This window comes from Sminthopsis crassicaudata, chromosome 3 (genome assembly GCF_048593235.1).
Source record: "Sminthopsis crassicaudata isolate SCR6 chromosome 3, ASM4859323v1, whole genome shotgun sequence".
Taxonomy (NCBI): domain Eukaryota; kingdom Metazoa; phylum Chordata; class Mammalia; order Dasyuromorphia; family Dasyuridae; genus Sminthopsis; species Sminthopsis crassicaudata.
The window spans coordinates 603,770,211-603,793,186 of record NC_133619.1 but is presented as its reverse complement, the minus strand read 5'-3'; the positions used below and the strand labels follow the sequence as shown (position 1 = coordinate 603,793,186).

Genomic DNA, 22,976 nt, shown 5'->3' with positions numbered 1-22,976 from the left:
ATAGAAATGGTGTTTTATAAAAAATAAATAAAATTGCAGTCTTGAGGTAGCACATGGGAAGAGAAGTGAGAAAGCTGACTGGTTCCATCTCTCTCTTACTGTTCTCTTTTCTGGGAAAATCTGGATCCTGGAGCCAGTCACCCCCTTTGGCCTCAAGAACAGAAAAGTCAGAGGGATGTTGTGATTCTTGCCACCATGTGTGGAGTTCCTGTCTCAGTCACTCAGGCTCTGATGAGTTGTGGGAAAAGCTGTCCAGGTCTGAGCCTCTCACAAAGGTCATATCTGCCCGGAATTTCAGGCTGGTAGGTGGCTGGCGTCGAAGCAGGAGGTCACCCTGGTCTTGAGTAAGGGGTTCATCGTAGATGGTGGAGATGAGCCCCAGACTGGTCCCACGTGGTTTCTTGGGCTGTCCAAAAGACTGCAATTTCTCTCCATGGTATCTGAGACAGACAGAGAGAGAGAGAGAGAGAGAGAGAGAGAGAGAGAGAGAGAGAGAGAGAGAGAGAGAGAGAGAGAGAGAGAGAGAGAGAGACAGACAGACAGACAGAGACTCTTAGTTATATTGTAATGAAACTAGGGAATCTCCAGCTTCCCCATCCTTAGTAGGTGGGATATGGGAAAAGTCCCAACATTTGTCTCAAGACAAACGTATAAATAAATCAAAATTGTGTGGACAAATTCCAGTCATCCGTGCTCCTTGAGCAGTTCCCAAGGTGCTGTCAACAAGGCCACACAAGATAAGCTAACATCACAACACTTTTATTTCATTATAAAAGGTGCTAGCATTTTTATCCATATGTGCAATAGCCCAGAGAACATGAAATATAAAAGAAAAGCAGCAATGTAACTTATTCCAGGTCTGTTTCTCCCCAATCTCAATCATCTTGAAAATGAGATGAATGAATGACAATAAGAACAGTTCCTATTTCTATTTTCTCCACAATAGTCCTGTGAGGCAAACAGAGCAGCTATTATTTTACAGATGAAAAAACAGACCTCAAGAAGGTGACTTCTAAGAGGTTACACAGGCCAGGTAACTGTCAGTGTCAGGACTCAAATCTAGATCATATGACTGTTTCCCATCTCCCTACTAAATAAGTACCTGTAACCATTATGACCAGCTCATTAGTGAGGGATTAAAGCAGGGTGAGTGTGTCCCATTGGGCCATGATGGGAGCAACAAGATGACTGCTAGAATTATGGCTGACACACAGCATCTGTCCATTCACCCTGACTTTATCATTGCTTACCTTTTCAAATCTTCCACAAACTCCATGACAAGAAAGTGCACCAGCTCTCCAGCTTCCTACTCCCAAATCATCAAGCCCAAACCAGGGCCATGATCTCCAAGCTAAGCTGATGGAGGAAGCTAAGGAATTCTCAAGAGCTGGGAAGGCTGGGAGCTAGACAAGTTGGCTTTGCTGCAATCTCAAGCACACTTACCCTAATCCCCGCTTACACTTGGGATTCTGCCCATCATTGTCCAGGGCCTCAGCCACTCCTGAGCAGTTACTGCCTAGGCCTTGGCCCTCAGCCCAGCCTTGTCGCTCCATCACCTTTCTTCCAATACCCTAGAGAGGAAAGAACAGGAGTCAAGGGCTTTCCAGTCACACATGAAAGGAAGTGGAGAAGAGGAAATTGAAATGTGGATTAAACATTAGGCTCACCTTTGTGTGACGCTCAAAGGAGCCAACTTGGTGGCTGACCACAGAGCTGTTCTTCAGGCCATCACGAAGTCCCTCAGCCCAGCCTTGTTGCTCCATCATCTTTCTTCCAATACCCTGGAAAGGAAAGAACAGGAGTCAAGGTCTTTCCAGCCACAAATGGAGAGAAGTGGATAAGAGGGAATAGAACTGTGGATTAAACATTAAGGCTCACTTTTGTGTGATGCTCAAAGGAAACAACTTGGTGGCTGACCACAGAGCTATTCTTCAGGCCATCATGAAGTCCCTCAGCCCAGCCTTGTCGCTCCATTACCTTTCTTCCAATACCCTGGAAAGGAATGAACAGGAGTCAAGGGCTTTCCAGCCACAAATGCAGGGAAGTGGAGAAGAGGGAATTGAAATGTGGATTAAACATTAGGTTTACCTTTGTGTGCTGCTCAAAGGTGCTATCCTCCAGGCCATCACGAAGTCTCTGTTCCAAGCGCATCTGGACGGAGTCACGAGCATCCTTGTCTCCACCATCTAAGAAATCAGAGGCTAATGTAGGAGGAGGCTAAAGTCCTAGCTAAAGGTACATTCAGTGTAGAGACGGACTGAGGCAGACACTTTCATGGCACACAGTTGGAGCTAGATTCCTTTTGTTGGTTTCCATTGCATGTTTCTGTGACCTCTTCTTGATCAGACCAGTAGGTCCCTGAGTGCAGATAGTGTCTCACTTCTTTACCTTTCAGACTAAATAACAAAGACTGTGTATCTTCCTCAGTCTATATGGGCTTCCTGAGAGTCAAAGTTGTATTTTCCCATCAGACTTGGGCTCCTTCAAGGGAGTAACTGTGCCTGTAACCAGACCAGAAGCTCCCAGAGGACAATGGAAAAGTTCTACCAACCTTCAGACCTCAGTCTGTCTACTGCTTAGAATGGGGATGATTCTCAAGGATGGGACCATTGTCACCTTAAAAATCTGAGGTTTGGGAATGTTTCTTTTTCCTCCTTCTGCCTCTTCTTCTAATATCTGCCTCTACTTTCTCAGTTCCCAAAGAGCATTTATTTTAGAAATGCAAAGATTAAAGACCAATGAAATCATAAAAAGAATACCCTATATGGTACTCTTTCACTTATTCACCAAATCATGGGGAAAAGGGATGGCCTCCAGCTCCACACTCATTCCCTCTCTGATTCCTCTCTGATTCCATTCCACACTAAATAGGGTAGGGAATTGGGCTGGGGGGAAAGGAGGGCAAGGAGGACTGAAAGTCACCCAAGAACAGGTCATATGCACCCCAGAGCCATGCCTCACCAATTACCTCGATCATAGTATATGCTCATATCCACATCCCAGTCATCAGCTGTTTGCTCATCAAAATCTGCAGGGACAAGACACAGATGAAGATATTTTCAATTTCTATGACTCCATATGCTTCTCCTTATGCCTAGAAAGTATTGCTCTCTGCCTCTCAGAATGCCTGCCATTTTTGAGGGCAAAAAAGGGGAGTATATCACTATGCTGTTTTTTAAACAAAGCTTACTGATACTTTAAAACAAAAACTGCTGTGGCTTCCCAATCACCACCCCTGGCCCCAAGTAAAAGCCTCCCTTAGGATAAAGCTAAGCAAAACCAACAGAAGCACTGACCGTGTCTGGGAATACATACTCCTTCCACATATATAGCTCATCATATTGCTGCCAAGAGGAGCAAGGTATGTCTCACCATTGGTCCTCTGCAGTTGAGACTGGTGGATGCATTGATATGAGCCACACTCTGTTGTGATCACCATGCAAATTATTTTCCTGGTTCTGCTTGCTTCATATTGTATCCATTCATACATGGTGTCCCAACTCGGAATTTCTGATATTTTTGGTTTCTTACAGTGCATCAATAATGTCTTATAGATCCACACACTATGATTTATTCAGAAATCTTCCAACTAAAGGGCACATACTTTATTCCTACTTCCTTGCTACCATAAAAGAGCTGCTATAAAATTACCTATAGGGCCTTTTTATGTCTTTGCCTTTCTTGGGGTAACTTGATTGTTTTCCTGAATGGTTGGAACAACTGAAACAATTCACAATTTTACCAGTGATATACCTGGCTTCCCACAGGCCCTTGGTCTTTCAGTTGTTTCCTGTCACTGCTGCCAATCCGATAGGTGTATTTCTCACATTACTGATCTGAACCATTTTCTCACATAGTTGTTGTAGGTTGTGTTATTTTTCTTTTTGCAAAAATTTGAAAAATCACATTTTTGGGAATAGCTGCATAATTTGCAGTTATGAAATATTATTGCATTGTAAGGAATGACAGATAAATTCAAAGAAAAATGGGAAGACATGTATAAAGTGATACAGAATGACAAAAGCAGTATCAAAAGACATTTTCTTCAACAATGCAAATTAAAAAATGGCAACAAAACTGGTCAAATACAGTGGGCAATGTTGACACTAAGTTGTTACCACCAAAGTACAAATGATAAGTTACAAAGTTAAAAGATTGCATAGTTTTATAGTGGACCCAGAGGTCCTTACACTGAGCTGCCTCTGAGATCCCTGAGCACTCAATATTCAGAGAAAGCAGCTGTAGGATTGGAGAACACAAGGCAGAAGCAAACTTAGCTCAGAAATTCCCACTAGAAGTACACAGAACTAGGCCCTGTCACAAAATCCTAATTCAACAAATAATTCTGGAACAAAAAATAAAACAACCAAAAAGACTCCCATACTAAAGAATTACAATGGAGTCAGACATACCCAAAACCCAAGCCCAGAACAAGAGAATGACTCCACAACATCTATAGAAAAAAAGCCCAGATACAAGACAAATTAGTGTTCCTAAAAGAAATGATGAGGTTTTGCCTTTTTTTTTTTAAATAGTTAAATTATTTTTTAAATGAAATGAAATAGTGCTAGAAATGAGAGAAGAAATGAGAACTTTGGAGGAAACACTTGGAAAGAAAATTAACTGCTCAGTTCAAGAGATTCAAAACCTTACCCATATAAGATTTTGAAAATCAGAATGAACCAAACAGAAGTTAATGACTCCTGAAACAAGAAATACTAAAGTCAAAAGACTAAAAAAATTAGAAGAAAATGGAAGGCAATTCATAACAATAACAACCTACTTGGAAAATAGATAGAGAGGTAATTTAGGGGGCAGCTAGTTGGTGCAGTGGATAGAGAACCAGCTCTGAAGTCAGGAGGACCCGAGCTCAAATCTGGCCTCAGACACTTAACACTTCCTAGCTGTGTGATCTTGGACAAGTCACTTAACCCTAATTGCCTCAGGGGGAAAAAAGAGAGCGAGAGGTAATTTAGAAATCATTATATTACCACAAAACTGTGACATATACCTTCTGCACCCCCCTTCCTCTCCCACCTCAAACCACCCTGGACATAATATTTCAAGAAATCATGAAAGAAAACTGCTCAGATTTATCAGAACCAAAGAACAACATGAAAACAGAATTATTTCCTGAAAGAACCCCTGTCTTGCTCATTCATTCTGCCATGGGAAAACTCCCAGGAACATAATAGACAAAATCTAGAGTTTGCAGACCAAAGAAAGCAGTTTCTATAAGGGAGTAGAGATGTTGGAACAGAGTATTCCAACAGGCAAAAAAGATAATTTATCTTGTAACCAAGAATAACTTAGTTACCAAAAGTGGGTATAATCCTAGAGGGGAAAAAGTATGCCTTTTTAATGAAATAGAAGATTTCTAAAAAATTCCTGAAAAGACCAGAGCTGCATCAAGACTTTGAAAGAGAAACATAAGAGCCACGAGAAACTTCAAAACAAATTAAGAACTTGCTTCTAATGATACAAGTGCCTCCTTAGAACTCTGATGTTATCAAGGATCATAGAGGAATTACATAAGAAAAAAGCCCTGGAAATGGCTTTGATATTTTGATGATCTTCAAAGAAGAAAGGAAAGAGAGGGAAAAGGGATGCTACCAAAGAGATATCTATTTGCACTGATGGGAGAGTTTGCCTGCATGAATGAAATCACCAGTCTAGACCAAAAAGGAATTTTACATTCTTGCTTAGTGGTTTTCAGGACTATACAATCATGCATGTTTTTTTTTTTTTTTTTTTTTTTAAAGGCTAGCCCACTACATCAAAACAAAATGTAGTTAAAAAGTAAAATGCACATGTTAGTTGTAAGTAAAGTGTAAAAGAAGCATGTCAAACAGAATCCCCTGGGAGTACTTCAGGTAATTCAAGCTGAAATTCATGGGTATCCCAGTGACAGATCCATTCTCTGCTGCCCAGGGCCCAGGTGGAATTACATCTAGTAGCAGAGCAGGAATACTGCCTCGTGGCCTGAAAAACCTGCGTTTCAGACCCAACTCTGTACTTTGTGGCCGTGTGATCCTGGGCAGAGGGATTGTTTCTCTCCAGGCCCTGCAAAGGGATGCCATAACTGCCCATTTTTCCCATGGGAGTAGTAACATGAGGGTAAGATGAGGTAATGACATACAAACCCTTTGCAAACTATAAAGTTCACTGAAGAACTGTGAGCCACATTACCTCCTTCCTCTTCCTGCCAGTACTGAGCATCTGTGTAAAACACTAGCCCAGAGCCGCCTTTCTCCCATTTGAGCTCAATCTCTTCCTCAAAAAGCCGTTCTGTGGTTCGTTCCTGGCCCGTCACATCCTCATGCAAGGCTTCATGTCGCTCCCACTCCTCACATGTGTCATTGTCCTGCAAGGGAAGCAGGGGGAGGATTGAGCTGGTCTTATAGCCACAGGGCACCCTCCAACAGGAGGGTGAAGAGGGCAGGGAAATTGGGCCAAGGTTACGAAAAGACTGGCTTCTCTTAGAGGGACTGTCTGGCCTCCACATCCCTCCTTACACCATGCTGTATGAGGATTCAAGAGCTGGGTTCAAATCCTCATCCTGACATTAGTAATTATATTATCTTGTCATTGTTCATTTGTGTCCAATTCTTTGTGATTTTCTTTAGGGTTTTCCTGGCAAAGATATCACACTGGTTTGTCATTTCCTTCAACAGCATACTTTGCAGATGAGGAAATTGGAGCAAACAGGGTATGCCCAGGGTCATATACCTAATGAGCATTTGAAGCCAGAGTTGAACTCATGTCTTCTTGACTCTAAAGTCTAGACCCAGCACTCTATCCACTTTATCATGTAGCTGTCTTCATATTACCTTATGTAGGTCACTTACTCAGCCTTAGTTTTCTTCTGTCAAATGGGGATGAGAACATTTACACTACTGACCTTACAGGGTGATTGTGAAGAGTATACTTTGTAAATCTTATAGTGTTATAGACCTATGAACTATTATAATTACTATTATTATTGATTCAGCTTTACCTTCCAATGCTCTGAAACATTTCAGTCAGGCTGGCCCTATACTGTTTCTCATGCATACTACGTCTCATTGTCACCTCCAGGTCTTTGCTCATGCCATTTATTGCCTTTCTCATTCCCCTTATCTAATTCTCCCTATCCTTTTTGATCATAATCATAACCATGATCAATCAAATGTGCTCCCTACATTTTTTTCCAAAAGCCTTTTCAAGATACCACCTGAAGTCTTCCTTCACCTATCACCTCAGCCTACTCTTTCTCCTTGTACCCAAACTCATTGCCATTATGTGGTACCAATATTGGTCTAAGCACAGCTTGTACTAGCTGCCTAATTCAGGCCTGGGGAATAGGTGACTGTCTTTAAGGATTTAGAGGGTTGTCATCACATAGAAGAAAGATCAGCTTTATTCTGCTTGACTAATTGTTTAGTCTTTTGACTTTAATATTTCTTGTTGTCTCAGGGAGCTATTAACTTGTTTGATTCGTTCTGATTTTCAAAAAGTCTATTATGTGGGTAAGGTTTTGAACCTTCAGTACTTTTAGGAACTCTAATTTGTCCTGTGTCTAGAGCAATAGATGGAGGCCATAAGAGGCAGATTTAGATTTGATGTCAGGGAAAGCTTCCTAACAATCAGAGCTTGTTCCAAAGGGGGATGAACTCCCTTTGGAAGCAGAAAGTTTTCAAACATTGGAGCCTTCAAGCAAAAGATAAAGACTGCTTATTGAGGATGGTTCCATTGTAACTGGTAAATCATGATTTCAGTACCCATTCTATGGGTGACTTCTGAACTCCCTTCCTTCCAATTCTGATATAAATATGATTAATCAACATACCACTGGTTGGCAGCCTATAATGAGTGGGTTGATTTTCTTTTTTTTTTTTAGTGTGTGCCTATATTTATTTTTTTCTTAAAGCCATTTCTGAAGTCAGGTTTAGACAAATACAATTACTGGTCTCCACTTCACACGTACTGGTTCTATTTCATCAGGCAGACCAGAATTTAAAATTTAAAATCAGTTACCCATTTAAAATCAGTTTTCTTTTACTCTCATTATGGAAAAATAAAGTATGGGGTGAAGACAGAAATCCAGATAGTATGATATACAAAGACAGTTGGATTTGGGAATCAGGAGAGCTGGTTTCAAATCTCTAATCACTCCTAACCCTTATAAGCTGGATAAGAGAAAGTCACAACTTCTTAAGGTCTAAGTTTCTTCATTAGTAATCAGGGCTTAGAGCGCTGGGTTGGGAGTCAGAAAGATTCATCTTCTTGAGTTCAAATCTGGCCTCAGACACTTACTAGTTGTGTGACCCTGGGCCAATCAATTTACCCTGTTAGCCTAAATTTCCTTAACTATAAAATTAAAAAAAAAAAAAAAAATCATAAAATGAGTTGGAGAAGGAAATAGCAAACCACTCCAGTATTTTTGCTAAGAAAACCCCACATAGGGTCACGAAGAGTCAGACACAGCTGAAATGACTGAACAACAATATTGTAGCATCTACTTCAGAGGATTGTTGGAAGGCTCAAATCTTAAAAGTGCTCTATGCATATAACTTATTATTATTAACAATAATAGAAATCTGTCTATGACAGATTGAGCAACTTGTTATAGTAGAAAAAGCTTCTGAGAATTAAGAAGACTGACTCCACCACTATAAAACGGGAATATTTATGCTTATACTGCTGAACTTCAGGACAGCTGTGAGGATCAAATCAGAGAACATATATGAAAGCAAATGGAATTAACTTATACTAACAATGGTAATTGATAATAAATGACTGGGCTTTTAGTGTGCTCAGCCAGGACACGACAATGTCATTGAACTCACATCATCTGAATGAGACTCCTCTTCATTTTCCTTTGGCCCTTCTTGGGTCCCAGTTGTGATGGGTGTGGGCAAGGCTCCTTGGGGGGTTTCTGGGATCTCCTCCCCCTGTGCTGTGTACACCAGCTCTTCCTGCTCAACACTCTCTGAGTCTTCATACTCGAAAGGCACATTGCCATATCGCCGGGAGGAGCCCGTCTTGGGGAACTGCAGCTGCAGCTGTGTAATGATGCGAGGGGGCAGACGACAGGCTCGGATCAGCTCTAAGAAGATACGCATTGGGGTGCCCACGTTCCCATTGGGCATCAAGGCTGGAGGGTTCAGTTCTGGTAGCTGTGTGAGGTCAGCAAGTGTGAAAGCTTCGCTTGTGGCCCTTCTCCTATGCAACTCCTTCCGGGTCTTGAAAGGAAAGGGATCCACACCTTAGAGAAAGATGAGAAAAAACCTTGAAACAAGTGCACAAATAATCATGTACAGACATGTGGACAGAATGAACTCCCACCTCCACAGCTCTGAGTTAAGAGATTGCTTTTAACCCCCTGGGCTGGATTCTCTGTACCTTAGACATGTTGTTGGATGGTTGGTGTGCCTAGCCTGGGACCCATTTACATCATGGCTCTACCAACCATATGAAGTGTGTGACTTTGGCCAAGCTACTTATCCTTGACAGGTCTCAGTTTCTTCATCTGAAACATGGAGAGGTTGATTAAGACAAGCTGTAAGATCCCTGCTAGCTCTATGTGGCCCATTGTGGGGCTTAAACTTTTTTCCACTTATGACCCCTTTTCATCTGAGAAATTTTTACATGACCCTGGGTATATAGGTATATAAATCAAAATTTACTGATAATGAATCACAATTTTGTGACCCCCACAATCAGTTAGGAAATCCCATGTCACCATCAATGTCTAAAAAGCTGGAAGGCATTATATGTTCTTTTGAAGTCCAAATGAGATGCCACCTCTTCCATGAAGATATCCCCAGCAGAATTCTCATTCCATTTTCCCTGTACCTGTCCTTTACACTTACCTGCTCTATCATGTATTAGTTATGACAATGTCTTTCGCATTAGATTGTAATTCCTTCAAGAATCTCTATGTCCTACTGCTATTTTTCTTCCCAGTGCCTACTACAGTCCCTTGAGCCCAAGAGTAGATTGTGTGTGTATATATGGGAGGGCGAATTGTGAAGAGACCTTGACCTTATGAGAACATTTTTTTCCCAAACCCCTGGTTTTGCTGAAGATGAAACCAGACTAGAGAATGAGTGGCTTGTGAAAGGTCAATTCATGAATTCCAGTTCCATTTTTTTCATAAGCCTATGGAATTCTGTCTTTCCATGGAGAGAGGGGGTGAAAATAAAGCTTCCATTTCTTTCTGCCACTTACCCTAGTTAAGGGGATTTATTAAAGAAGTGATGTGAACTAGTGGGAGAAAATAGGAGGGAAGAGTCCAAGAGAAAACCTCTAGAAAAATGGAGGCTCCCCCCAACCCAAAACTTAAAATTTAAGTGGAAATTTATCCTGGTTTTGTTAGTATTGTTTGTTTTCTTATTGGTAATTCTTCTGTCTGTTAAAGTCTCATTTTGACCACCTGACCAACAAGTACATATTAAGCACTTATTTCCCAGTCACTGTGCATTTGCACAAGGCCCTTTCCCCTTCCTGCACCTCAGTCTCTCAGGTGTAAAATGGGAGTACTTGGCTTGGATGATAGCCAGGGAGGCTCTTCTTCCCCTGATCCCACAAGCTCATTGTTCTCCCCTTCCCCCAAAGCCCTGCTTCTGGCTGGTCCTGCCTCCTCAGAGTCTCAGCCTCCCGGGTCTCAAGTCCCATCTTTCACTGGAAACCTCCCCAACCGCTCACTCCTAGTGCCTTCCCTCCCTCAATTATTTCCTACCCATCCTATGTACAGTGGCTTCGTTTTCTCGGATCTCTGAGCCACTGTCCTGGGGGTTTCCTTGGCAAAAATCCCCGAGTGTTTCCTCGATTCCTTCTCCAGAAGAAACAGGTCAATGACTTGCCAGTGTCTGAGGCTGACTAGCACCAGATCTCAGACTCCGGGCCCAGCTCTATTCACTGGCCGTCCACCGGTCCTGTCCACGGCTGTCTCTAGCCTGCCCCGGATGTGTTTGTTTGCATGTTGCCTCCCCCAGGAGCGCGTGAGCCGCTGGGGGGCAGGAGCTCCGGAGCTGAGCGGGGGCCCGAAACACAGCAGGCACTTCCTATCGCGCACTGACGATGGGCGGGGGCGGCGAGGTCCCGGGGTCTGAGGAGGTCCTTACCTGCCTCCTGCGCGGGGAGCCGGAGCCTGCGGATGTGGCAGCGCCCGGGCAGCCAGTTCCCCTGAGAATCGAGCCAAGGGCGGCCCGAGTACATGCGGAGGAACCGCTCGGCCAGCGCCGGCCCCCGCACCGAGACCACGCAGCAGCAAGTGGAGGGCGGGGCTGCGGCCGAAGACAGCGCAGGAGCCGCCGGCGGATCGGAGGCCGGGGCTGCAACAGCAGCGGGATCGCAGGCTGGGGGGGCCGAGACGGGGGCCAGTTCCGGGGCCAGAGCCCGCTCAGGTCGGTGCCGGTAGTGAAAGCAGAGGAAGCCGGCGTCGCGGCCGCCGCGCTGCTCTCGGAATTGGCTGAAGTAGTTCCTCAGTTGGGCCGAGCGCAGGCCCGCGGGGATTCCGCTCACCACCAAATACACGGGAGCTGAGCTCTCAGCTACCACCGCGGCAGCACTGGGAGCCGCCATCTTGGGTGGTCACATGACAGGCCGCCTCGAGCTCTCGCGAGAGGAAGTGGTGAAACGAGGAAGATAATTAAGAGCCGCGATTTGCGTCACTTCCTTGATCCAGGAATCCGAGATCTGTAACCTAACAGCCTCGGAAGGGGTCAAGGTAAACTGGAGCGCCTCCTGGCGGCCGGGAAACCGCTTTGGAGGAAGCGGCTCCATACACTCCTGGAAACTTTTCTTTGTACTTCAAATGGGCTCACGATTTTACGCAAATGTTCTTCCCCCTTTTCACCCAAACGGTAACCTACTAGTCACGTGGGGTCGCAGACAGAGGCGGGGCCCCTCGATTTTGCTCTGGTCGTTTTTTACTCCTGCACTTGGGGAACGCCTGACACGAGGGCTGAAGCACTTTGTTGGTCCGAGGTCACACACACCTTTAACCAGTCCCTTAAGCCCCATTGATGGGGGTTGGGGTCCCTTTAAGATTCCTTTCTAATTGCCCAGCCCATGGCTGACCTTGATTCACAAATCCTGGTGAAAGGCACCCTTTGAATATCCGGGCCCAGCCCCACTATCTGCTCAGCTTCTCCCCCCCCCCCCCCCCCCATCCGAGCTAACTGAAAAGCCCGCCAAGAACTTGAGAGGTACCGCCCATCATCTAGGGATAAAAGAAACGAGCCAGAGCGCTCTCTTGACAGGAGCCCTCCCCCCCTAACACATGGTATCCTTCCCGCCACATAGGGGTTCCTGCCCGCCCAGCAGCCACCTCTGGCCCTGGAGTCTTTCTAACTGAGCTTTACTTCCAAATTCCTACAATAAACCTTTTATTTATCAAACTAGGTTTTGGGGGCCTGTAAATTCATTTACAGGGGACACTGCGCCTCATGGGATTATCTATGCGCCCAGAAATGGGGTTCCCCCTTTCCTTTCCCTCATTAGTTGGTGGCTTGCATGGGGACCCTGAAAATTGTTACCCTGAAAACTAACCTTAACCTTTTCAGGTCTCTCAGAACCAATTTTCATCCTTAGCAGTTTTGCGCAGCTTCCGGGAAGAATATCTGTTTTCCTACCCTCGTCTCACTATCTCTAAAACATAGGGCACCCAGACCAGGTTTGGGATGCAGCCGAGTCTCCTGTGGAGACTAGTTGCATTTCAGGCAAAAGTTCTCTTTTTGTCTCACTCTGTCTCTAGAGGCCGCTTCTAGAGACAAAAGACCTTTTCCAAGGCAGTTCTAATCCCTTTATCTCACCAGAAAAGCCTGCCCTCAGGCGGGAGACACACAGGAGAGAGTGTCTCTTCACCTCTCCCCCCACCAGGTGGCCATCCCTCCTGGGTCCCAGACCAGCAGTCTCCTTGATCTCTTCTGGGGGAGAAATCTGTGTTTGAGCCCTCTCGTACACCACCGTAGTGGTCAGGCTGTAGCCACGAGGAGACGGTCAATGGATAGGGTGAACTTGGAGATGTCTCTACCCAACTTCATGAGCCTTCACCTTCGCCACCTGAGAAGCACTGGGTAAGATAACATCTCTCCCTTCCCCCATCCTCTCTCTTTTCCAACCTCTCCCATGTGGCTTAACCCACCATTTAAATGCTCCCATCCTGTTCCCTTCTTGGGGTACAGTGGGGAGATTTGGGGACTCCTCAAGATCTCTAGAAAAGTCTCCCATTCACTTTTAAAAGGTGCTCTGCCACAACTCTGCACGCCCCTCCCATAGCTTCTACCTGGCTCTTAAAGGAGTCAAGGCTTCCATCGCTCTCAGAGAACCAGCTTGTCCCATACATTTTAAAATAGGATTCAGTTTCCTGATTTAGTCATTCTGCATTAGAACATGCTCTCTAGGCTGGCTATAGGATTTTAAAGCCACCCATTTTCTTTCTAAGCCTCAGGGCATGCTTATCTGCTTTCTAAAGCCTAGACAGAGAATTTAAACTGCTCAAGCCTTTTTCTCTGTCTCAGCTCTCTCCTATTTCTCTGGATTGGCATCCCATGCCCCATATGACGACAATTAAAAGATGCCCTTTCTAAGTTCTGGTCCTTTGTAAACTTTGGCTGGGGAACAAAATTCCGAATCCAGGCAAATTAATTGTTAAGAGAGTGAAAATAGTTTCTTTTGATTTCTCCTTTTTTCCCCCCATCCTGACTGCAGGCAGGCAGGGGTGAATTAAAAAGAAATTGAAACTATTTAAACACTCCTTAACTACTTTTAATTTGGTGCCTCGCTAGAATCTTTCTCTGTTCTGGTGTGCGACAGTTCTTTTTTTACTGCCTCAGTTTCCTTAAACTGCCTCTTTCTTGCCTCAACTTCTCTGGCTTCAGTGCAGGAAGTCCAGGGATATAGAATAGGAATAGACTCTCCCTCAAGCTGCCTTTTAGAGAATGGCTACATTAACACCTGAATTCTATGTAGGTTCCAATCTCTCTACTCACCCAATTCCCAACTTTCTTTTCTGGAGCCGCTTATCTCCAATTAGGGTCTGACTTTTCTAAATGCTCCAAACGCCCCACACCTAAATCACTAGAAGAAGGGTGGGGTAGGACTTGAACCACTATTCTCTGCATTAAGTACTTGTAGCCTCAGGTAAATGCTAGCTGCCTTCCCCTCCCTCTGCCTCTTCTAACAGAGTTGGGAGGGATCACGGGGGATTTCTCTAACAAAGAGAAGGTTTTGAGATGGGCCCACTAGTTAAAACTGGGGGACTTGCTGAACTGTATGATTATTGTTCTGTATGAGAAAAACTTTTAACTATTGCTGTATAAACCTGTTTAACTATTGCTGCATAAAACTTTGACTATTGCTGTTTCAGGAAATTTATTAGTCTGTTATGTATAATCTGATAATTTCTGAAAACAGGGGAGGAAGGAAACTGAGATTTCAGCTGGTCAGGAAATTGGGAAAAACTGATGTCTTATTTCAGTTCAGACCGAATTGGAAACTATTTTACTCTTTGCCTAAAGTTTACTAGACTATGATTTGCTGATTTATGTTTTAACTTTGAAATCCCTTATTCAGTCTTTGGGATTATTCTTTATAAACAACCAAAAATCAGACACCTGTCCTGGGACTGGCAGCCTCTCTGATCTGTTTCTCCACCCCTGTTACCCCAGTTCCTTTATTATTTCAGCATTTCAACATTAGGACTCTAATGGTTTGGGGTGGCCTGTCTTGGTCTAATTTCATAATTTACTCAGAAATCTGTCCTCTTTAAAGAGAGAGAGAGAGAATGAAGCTCCCAAACTCCATTCTTTATCTCTCTCTCGGAGCCCCTGACTTGGGGTGCCTTCTCAGGGCAGCAGGACTGCCTGAGCACTGCTATACAGCAGAGGCTGAATTAAATGCATAAATGACCACAGACCTAAAGACTGTCCATCTCTGGCTGAGATGCCCCCCAACTGCAGAGATTCAAACAGGGAGGCGTGTGTCTCTCTGAATAAGGAGTGCTGTTCTATGCTAATAATTCTGGGGTTATCGGGGAAAAACTGGTCCTTGCCACAAGTCCTTGCATTTTCTAGTTTTAGTCTGGTTTATTTGTTTTGTTGTCCTGCCTCAGTTTCCCTAATTATCCTGACTCAGTCCTGCCTCAGTTTCCCTGATGCTTAGTTTTGAAAAACCTCCCCCTGCCTTTTTATCAGAATACTTGATAAGATCTTATGCTTCAGAATAGCACAATGCTTCTCCCATCCCAAGCTATGGGAATCTCTTATCAAGATGCTGTCTCCACTGATTATGTCATCTCTCTAGAGACCTACTCCAATATTGCTCTTTGCCTCTATTTCAGTCTTCCTGATTTACTGTTCATGGGTAACACAAACCCCCCCCCCACCTTCTATCAGTGAGGTGGGACAGCTCAATTTCCTGGGACTTGATTGATGCTGTCTGGAGCTCTATGCTGAAGCCAAGCATTGCTCATTGAGACGTCATGGCACAGCTCTGGCGAAATAGAGACAAAAAAATTAAGTTTTTGTCGTATTTCTCTCTCTCTTAGGGATGCCTAAAGGGAATGAAAGCTATAGAGTTGGGGTCCAGTTACTACCTCTCAATAAACTCCACTGAACAGATTAACTAATCTTTCTCCACCCACCTCGATAGGGCTTCCCTGCTGTTAGGACACACCCAGCAAAGCTTCTGAGTCCTTTGAAGCCAAAAGATTGGGAAAGAGCAATATTCAAACTTAGCCTGCGTTTCTGTGAATGCCACCCATACTTCAGTAGGATTTATTTCTAAAAGTTTAACTGCTAACTTCTTGAATTCTCTTATGTGTAATTAGATATTCTGTATGTGATTGTATTTGCATTGGGCATTTTATTTTATTTTATTTTTAAACTTTTATTTTTTATTAATTTTATAATTATAACATTTTTTACAACATTATCCCTTGTACTCCCTTCTGTTCCGAATTTTTCCCTCCTTCCCTCCACCCCCTCCCCTAGATGGCAGGCATTCCCATACATATTAAATATGTTATAGTATATCCTAGGTACAATATATATATATATGTGCAGAACCGAATTTTGTTGTTGTTGTTGTTGTTGTTGTTGTTGTTGTTATTGTTGCAAAGGAAGAATTGGATTGGGAAGGTAAAAAATAGCCTGGGGAGAAAAAAAAATGCTAACAGTTTACACTCATTTCCCAGTATTCCTTTTCTGGGTATAGCTGATTCTGTCAATCATTGATCAACTGGAATTGGATTAGCTCTTCTCTATGTTGAAGATATCCACGTCCATCAGAATACATCCTCATACAGTATCATTGTTGAAGTGTATAATGATCTCCTAGTTCTACTCGTTTCATTCAGCATCAGTTGATGTAAGTCTCTCCCAGCCTCTCTGTATTCCTCCTGTTGGTCATTTCTTACAGAACAATAATATTCCATAACATTCATATAGCATAATTTACCCAACCATTCTCCAATTGATGGGCATCCATTCATTTTCCAGTTTCTGGCCACTACAAAAAGGGCTGCCACAAACATTTTGGCACATACAGGTCCCTTTCCCTTCTTTAATATTTTCTTGGGATATAAGCCCAGTAGTAGCACAGCTGGATCAAAGGGTATGCACAGTTTGATAACTTTTTGGGCATAATTCCAGATTGTTCTCCAGAATGGTTGGATTCTTTCACAACTCCATCAACATGCATTGGGTACTTTAAAAACAAACTGATTTGTATGAATAATTTGTATGAATATCATCTACTTGGATATGAACCTACAGGGACAAATTCCTTACTGTTATCAACATAAGGTTATGATAAATATTTGTTTAGAATTTATGTTCTTGCATTTTTTCCTCACGTAACTGATTTTAAGATCAGAGAAATAGTCAATAGAAATTGTTAATGCAATTCAATTATGTCATACCTTGCTGTTTCTAACCTGATTACATGTAATCATTGTATCCTAAATGCTTGGGCAAATAAGCATTTAGCCTGATCATCTGTCTGCTACTGGAGAACTAATAGAGATCTGTAAGACCCAAACTGATCTCTAATACTTGTTGGTTTCCTTTTATCTCATTAACCTGAGACTCTCAGTTCTCTTCTCAGGGCAATTCCTGCCTCCAGACACTCAGAGAAAAGCAGAGGTACTCTTTTAATGTAAATCTCTTCTAGACTTAAGCTTTAGGAGACCCCAGTCTCTGCCCTGAATTCGAGCAGGAGGAGCTGCCTTCTCACACCACAGAACACCACAAGGGTTCACCTAGCCCCCCAGCATCCTGCTCCCTGGTAGGAATTTGAGGTCTGGCCTTGTTTCCCTTTTATCTCAGGACAGCCCGAACACCTCAGGGGCCGGGTAAGCTGGGTAGGCTATGCTGATACTGTGTATCCTGACTCCTTTTACCCCTCCCCCATAAAGAGTGGGGAAACTAAGAAGGAAAAGATTCAGGATCTTTGCTTATTGAATAACCAACTCTCTTCAAAAAAAAAGCAGCACAGTTTTTCCAACATTTCCAAGAGCTTAAACCGCATTCTTATCTTGATCTGCAGCTCTGACAACTGGGGATACATACACATCCCTAGACCCTGCCTTACAGAAGAGCAGTGGTTTATTAAATCTACTAGATATCAAGGCCTCTTGCCTCCCCTGACTTCTGAGTCCACACCCTTTAATCCCAATCCCTGGAGAAATTAGCTTTCCTGGAAATTAAGGATGAAAGAGCTAGGCTACAAATAATCTTTTCTCAGCATTTTCTCCTATTTCTCTTTGATAATTAGATGGGCTATCAGATAAACAGCCCATAGAAGGGACCTGATGCATTTCTTGCTAAAGGCCCCATTCTCCTGAATGTCACTATCTCCACCCTGGATGACACCCCTGGATGATCTGTTCCTAAGATCTGTTTTCTCTAGGCTTCACACTTTGGATTCTCAGCTGGCCTTTCAGCCTGGAGAACAATGACTGGGGACAACTGACTGGGGACAACTGACCGTGACACCCCCTCGTTGCCCTGCTGCCATCCCCCACACCTCACGCCTCACCTCCTGGTATGGAACCCCAAATCTCTACGACCATTGTCAGTTCGAAGCAGTTAAAGAGGAGATCGATGCCCCTTTTCCCACATGCATATGGAGGCGAGGGTTTGAGGGGGAAACAAGACGAGGGGACCCCGCTACTCTGAAGATCTTTGGAGAAAATCTTCAACCTTGCCATAAATGAAGGACACTGCCCCAAATTTTCTTTTTTCTTAAATGAATTTAAGTCTCAACTGTTTAAGGGAGGAACTGATGGGGGTTGAGGTCCCTTTAAGATTCCTTTCTAATTGCCCAGCCCATGGCTGACCTTGATTCACAAATCCTGGTCAAAGGCACCCTTTGAATATCCGGGCCCAGCCCCACTATCTGCTCAGCTTCCTCCAGCCCTCACCTGATCCAAGCTAACTGAAAAGCCCGCCAAGAACTTGAAGGGTACCGCCCATCATCTGCTAGGGATAAAAGAAACGAGCCAGAGTGCTCTCTTTGCAAGAGCCCTTCCCCCCAACACATGGTATCCTTCCAACTATGTAAGGGTTCCTGCCCGCCCAGCAGCCACCTTCGGCCCTGGCGTCTTTCTAACTGAGCTTTACTTCCAAATTCCTACAATAAGCCTTTTATTTATCAATCTAGATTTTTGGGCCTGTAAGTTCATTTACAGGGGACACTGCGCCTCATGGAATTATCTATGCACCGAGAAATGGGGTTCCCCTTTCCTTTCCCTCATTACCATCACTGAGTGCTATGGTCCAATCTAGCTCCTCTGAAGGGCTCAGAATAAGGAAAGGTCCTGGCCCCACATGTGGACGCCAATTGTAGCGTGCTGTTGTCTCCAGAAGCTGCCGATCTCTCTCTAGGAAGAGATTTGCTGTGTCAACTCAAATCTCTTGGACAGATTCTTCTTCCTGTAGAGAACTGTTGTCTCCAGGCAGTTGCCCTTAACTCTTGTCCAGAGAAGTGACTTCCCTTCCTGCAGAGAGCCCCGTCAAGCCTGATGTAGTGCAGAGACTTCTATCTCTGGAGTGCTGTCCTCTTTTATCCTCCCAGAGAATGGGCGTGGGATAATGCAAGGGCTTCTGGGAAGAAGTACTCCAACCAATGAGCTTGCTCCTCTTAGAATTCCTAAGGTGTAAACTCCCTTTAAAGGCCCAAACTAAAGGTCTGAGCCAGAGAACTGTCAAGTCAACCTGAGTTCTCACCTTGTAATTGTCCAGACAATCTGAATTCTCACCTTGTCATTGTCCAGACAACTTGAGTTCTCACCTAGTAATCCTAACAACTGAGTTTCTTTTGAGTAGCGGGTCCAGAGAAGATTAAGCAAAACAACCCCAAGTAACTAGAAGGTTCTCCAGAGACACTGAGATTGGGGTGTGGAGCTGGAATATACCTTTTTTTTTTCTCAATTTTTAAAATTAATTTTATAATTATAATATTTTTTGACAGTACATATGAATGGGTAATTTTTTATATTATCCCTTGCACTCCCTTCTGTTCTGAATTTTCCCCTCCTTCCCTCCACCCCCTCCCCTAGATGGCAGGCATTCCCATACATATTAAATATGTTATAGTATATCCTACATACAATATATGAGTGCAGAACCGAATTTCTTATTGCACAGGAAGAATTGGATTCAGAAGGTAAAAATAACCTGGGAAGAAAAACAAGAATGCAAACAGTTTACACTCATTTCCCAGTGTTCTTTCTCTGGGTAGCTGATTCTGTCCATCATTGATCAATTAAATCTGAGTTAGATCTTCTCTTTGTTGAAGATATCCACTTCCATCAGAATACATCCTCATATAAGTATTGTTGCTGAAGTGTACAGTGATCTCCTGGTCCTGCTCATTTCACTCCGCATCAGTTCATTTAAGTCTCTCCAGGCCTTTCTGAAATCATCCTGCTCGTCATTTCTTACAGAACAATAATATGGAATATACCTTCTTAGTGTTTAATACCCCATTAGCAAGGAAGCAAATGTACAAAGAAATGAAAATTGGTAGTGATGGACTTGGGGTCAGGCGGACCTGAATGCAATTGCCAATTTTTCATTCTGTAATTCCAGGCTATATCCTGACACTCTGAGCTAAGGCAATAATCAGATACTCTAAAGTCTAAAATTTTAGTCTAAAGTTTAAAATCTTTTCTTCCTCGGGGCTCTCAGTGCAAACTCCTATCAGTTACGGACTCTTAATTTCTCTTGAGTCATAAACTCTTTTAACCCTTGAATGACTAGGTCAGGTGCCTTTCAGATCTTTCTGGGAACTTCACCTAGGAGTCTTCAGAGATATCAAGGCTGAAATTCTTTTCAAACCTCATAATGGCAGTGGTTGCCATGGGAATCAAGTAGATATTAAGGCCGAAGAAAGGTACAGCTGCTAAAGCTGGCCCCAGTTCCCAAGGACATTTTATTCCTTACGTTATAGTGTATCAGAGCTGCTTCTCTTTTGCCTCCTCCTTTACCTCAAAAACTGAAGTTCTCAGCCCCATTTTTTTTGTCTGTTTCTCTAACAGGACTTGAGGAACTAAATGACAAAATTAGTGATTCTTTTGGTCTAAAGACAGTCTGGGTTCTTACTAACAAACCCAAACCAGACACAACTGAAATTTATGTGAACATGGGTAAGCTACTGGACCTCAATGTTATCATCTGTCAAGTTGGGACCAAATTGACTTTAAATTTACCATAATTTTCCTCTTCTGACAGTTTATATTCTAGGGTCTCACCTAGACTCGAGATGTCATGTTCTGTGCTTTATAAAATGCTTTTGCTGGTGGGGATGAAGATGACAATGATGAATAAAAAGATGAGGATGCTTGTTTCCCAAGCACTCCTAGACAAAACTGACTCAATGTTAATAACCCAAGTCTTTCTCATCCCCTGCCTGGAGTTGCAGGTGAGTCAGTTCCCTAGCTTGGAGTTGAGAGCAATGAAGTCACTGAGGAAGTAGAGTCAGGCTGTAAATATTATGTGAGCTGACTCTATAGCACTTGACCCCAACTATGACTCAAGCCTGTCTTCCTCCTAAAAGGAAGTAGGTGTAAAATGATGTCGTCTCTGGCTTATTCTTAGAAGTCATATAGCTAAATGGGTGGTTGGCAACATGTCATTTTTTTTCTCACAGCATCCTTAGTAGAAAGTCCTAAGGCTCTCTGCAAAGGATTCTATGCAAAAGGAAAAAGCCCAATCTTAATACAAAAGGGGAGGAGAACAATTTTACAAGGAGACAGAATCAGGAAGTAGACACAATTATGTACACACTCATGCTGAATAGAGCTAACCTCATCAGTGTTGGGATAATGGAGTATGAGTTGGGAGGGGGGAAGAATAAAGAAAATTGTGGGGTTAATCAGGGAAGACTCCTAAAGATCATGAGTGTTAGGGCAATAGAGAGGAATGATCTGTTATTGAGAGGGACTTATTCAGTATTAGGATAAGCAGCAAGTTTGGGGCTCAAGTTTGGGCAGGAAAAAAAAAGCTGCTGCCTGCTGTTTTCTATTCTTGCTGAGTAAATTCCCCAAGGATGATTTCTTGGATTAACTAAGGTTCTGAAAGAATTGAAAGGAATTTTCTTTCACTAATTCAAAGAGTAGACTGAATTCAAAGGGAGCCGAGGAGAAGAAAGGCAAATAGAGAGACTTGATGCCAGAAGATTTTTCTAGTTGACAGGACAGCTATTATTATGTGTTTCGATCATAAAAGAACTAAGGAAGATAATATAAAAGAAGAAAAATTCTTCAGAGAAGCTGAATTTCAGTGGAGAATCAACAGAGAAAAGCACAGCTCAAACCAAAAGATGGCAGTACAGTGGAGAGAATAAAGGAAGAGACTCCCCTAGCAGTATAAGATAATAAAGAAAGCACTCTACCAAACTCCTTACCCGATACCTAAACCAGAAAGAGATAAAGCAGAGAATGAAAATGATGGGACAAAAATCTCTAATGAATAGTGATATTAATATTAATTTTTTAAAAATTTAAAAATATTTTAATATTAATTTTTAATTAATTAAATTAAATAATTTGTAATAAAGTAATTTTATTAATATTAAATATTAGCAAAGGTACTACAATATTTTTTTTCCCTTTTAGGAGTTAATCAGGGTTAAATGACTTGCTCAGGATCACACAGCTAGTAAATCTCTGAGGCCTGATTTTTAACTCCAGGACTATATTCTATTTACCATGCTATGTAGCTGACTCAAGTAATGGATTTTTAAAAAATTATTCACTGTTACTGGGCTAGATTTATGTCAAGATAGGAAAAATAGTTGATTAGTCAGTAAACACTTAATAACTCCAATTATATGCTAAATAGATAGGTGGCTTGGTAAAAAGATTGCTTGTGTCTGGAGTCAGGAAAAAGAGTTCAAATATGGCTCAGACACTTATTACCTCTGTGAACCTAGGCAAGTAATTTAACTGTTTTCCTTAATTCACTGGAGAGGTAAATAACAAACTACTCTAGTATCTTTGCTAAGAAGACCTCATAAGTAATACTGACATTCTCATAGATCCACAGGGTCACGAAGAGTCAGACATTACTGAACAACTGAACAATAACAAATATCCCGAGCATTGTACTAAGTTCTAGGGATTCAAAGAAAGACAAAAGATAGCCTCTGTTCTCAGTGAGCTAATAGTCTAATAGGCAAATAATTGTATACAAACAATTGGTTAGTTGTTTTGGATCTGATCAACAGAGGGAAGGCATTACATTTAAGGGAGATATGGAAAAGTTTCTGATAGATGGTGGGATTTTAGCTGGAACTTCAAGGAAGTTAGGGAAGCAAGAAAATGGATATAAAGGAAAGCATTCTCTAGAACTAATGATAGCCATCAAAAATTTGTGGAATTAGGAGATAGTGTCTTGTTCAAGGATCAACAGTGTCGCTGGATTGTAGAGTGAATAAGAACAGAGTAAGAATACAAACCATACCCCATAGATTGGGGAGGTGAG

General features: G+C 42.8%; 1 protein-coding gene across 1 annotated transcript; it reads right to left on the bottom strand.

Moving 5' to 3' along the window:
- Positions 1-11,648, bottom strand: GPATCH3 (G-patch domain containing 3). The gene is made up of 9 exons (XM_074305692.1): positions 11,109-11,648; positions 8,829-9,247; positions 6,190-6,364; positions 2,969-3,028; positions 2,089-2,186; positions 1,879-1,992; positions 1,668-1,781; positions 1,444-1,571; positions 1-440 (listed from the first exon to the last, which is right to left on the bottom strand). Exons 1-9 carry the CDS (start codon positions 11,566-11,568, stop codon positions 218-220), a joined length of 1,791 nt encoding a protein of 596 aa, XP_074161793.1. The 5' UTR covers positions 11,569-11,648; the 3' UTR covers positions 1-217.
- Between the last annotated feature and the right edge of the window lie 11,328 nt (positions 11,649-22,976).

Coding starts and splice junctions, on each gene's coding strand:
- GPATCH3 (XM_074305692.1), bottom strand. CDS start 11,568: ATGGCGGCTCCCAGTGCTGCCGCGGTGGTAGCTGAGAGCTCAGCTCCC. Junction 6,365..8,828: donor AGGAGTCTCATTCAGATGAT/GTGAGTTCAATG, acceptor CTTCCCTTGCAG/GACAATGACACATGTGAGGA. Junction 1,572..1,667: donor CCTTTGAGCGTCACACAAAG/GTGAGCCTAATG, acceptor TTTCCTCTCTAG/GGTATTGGAAGAAAGGTGAT.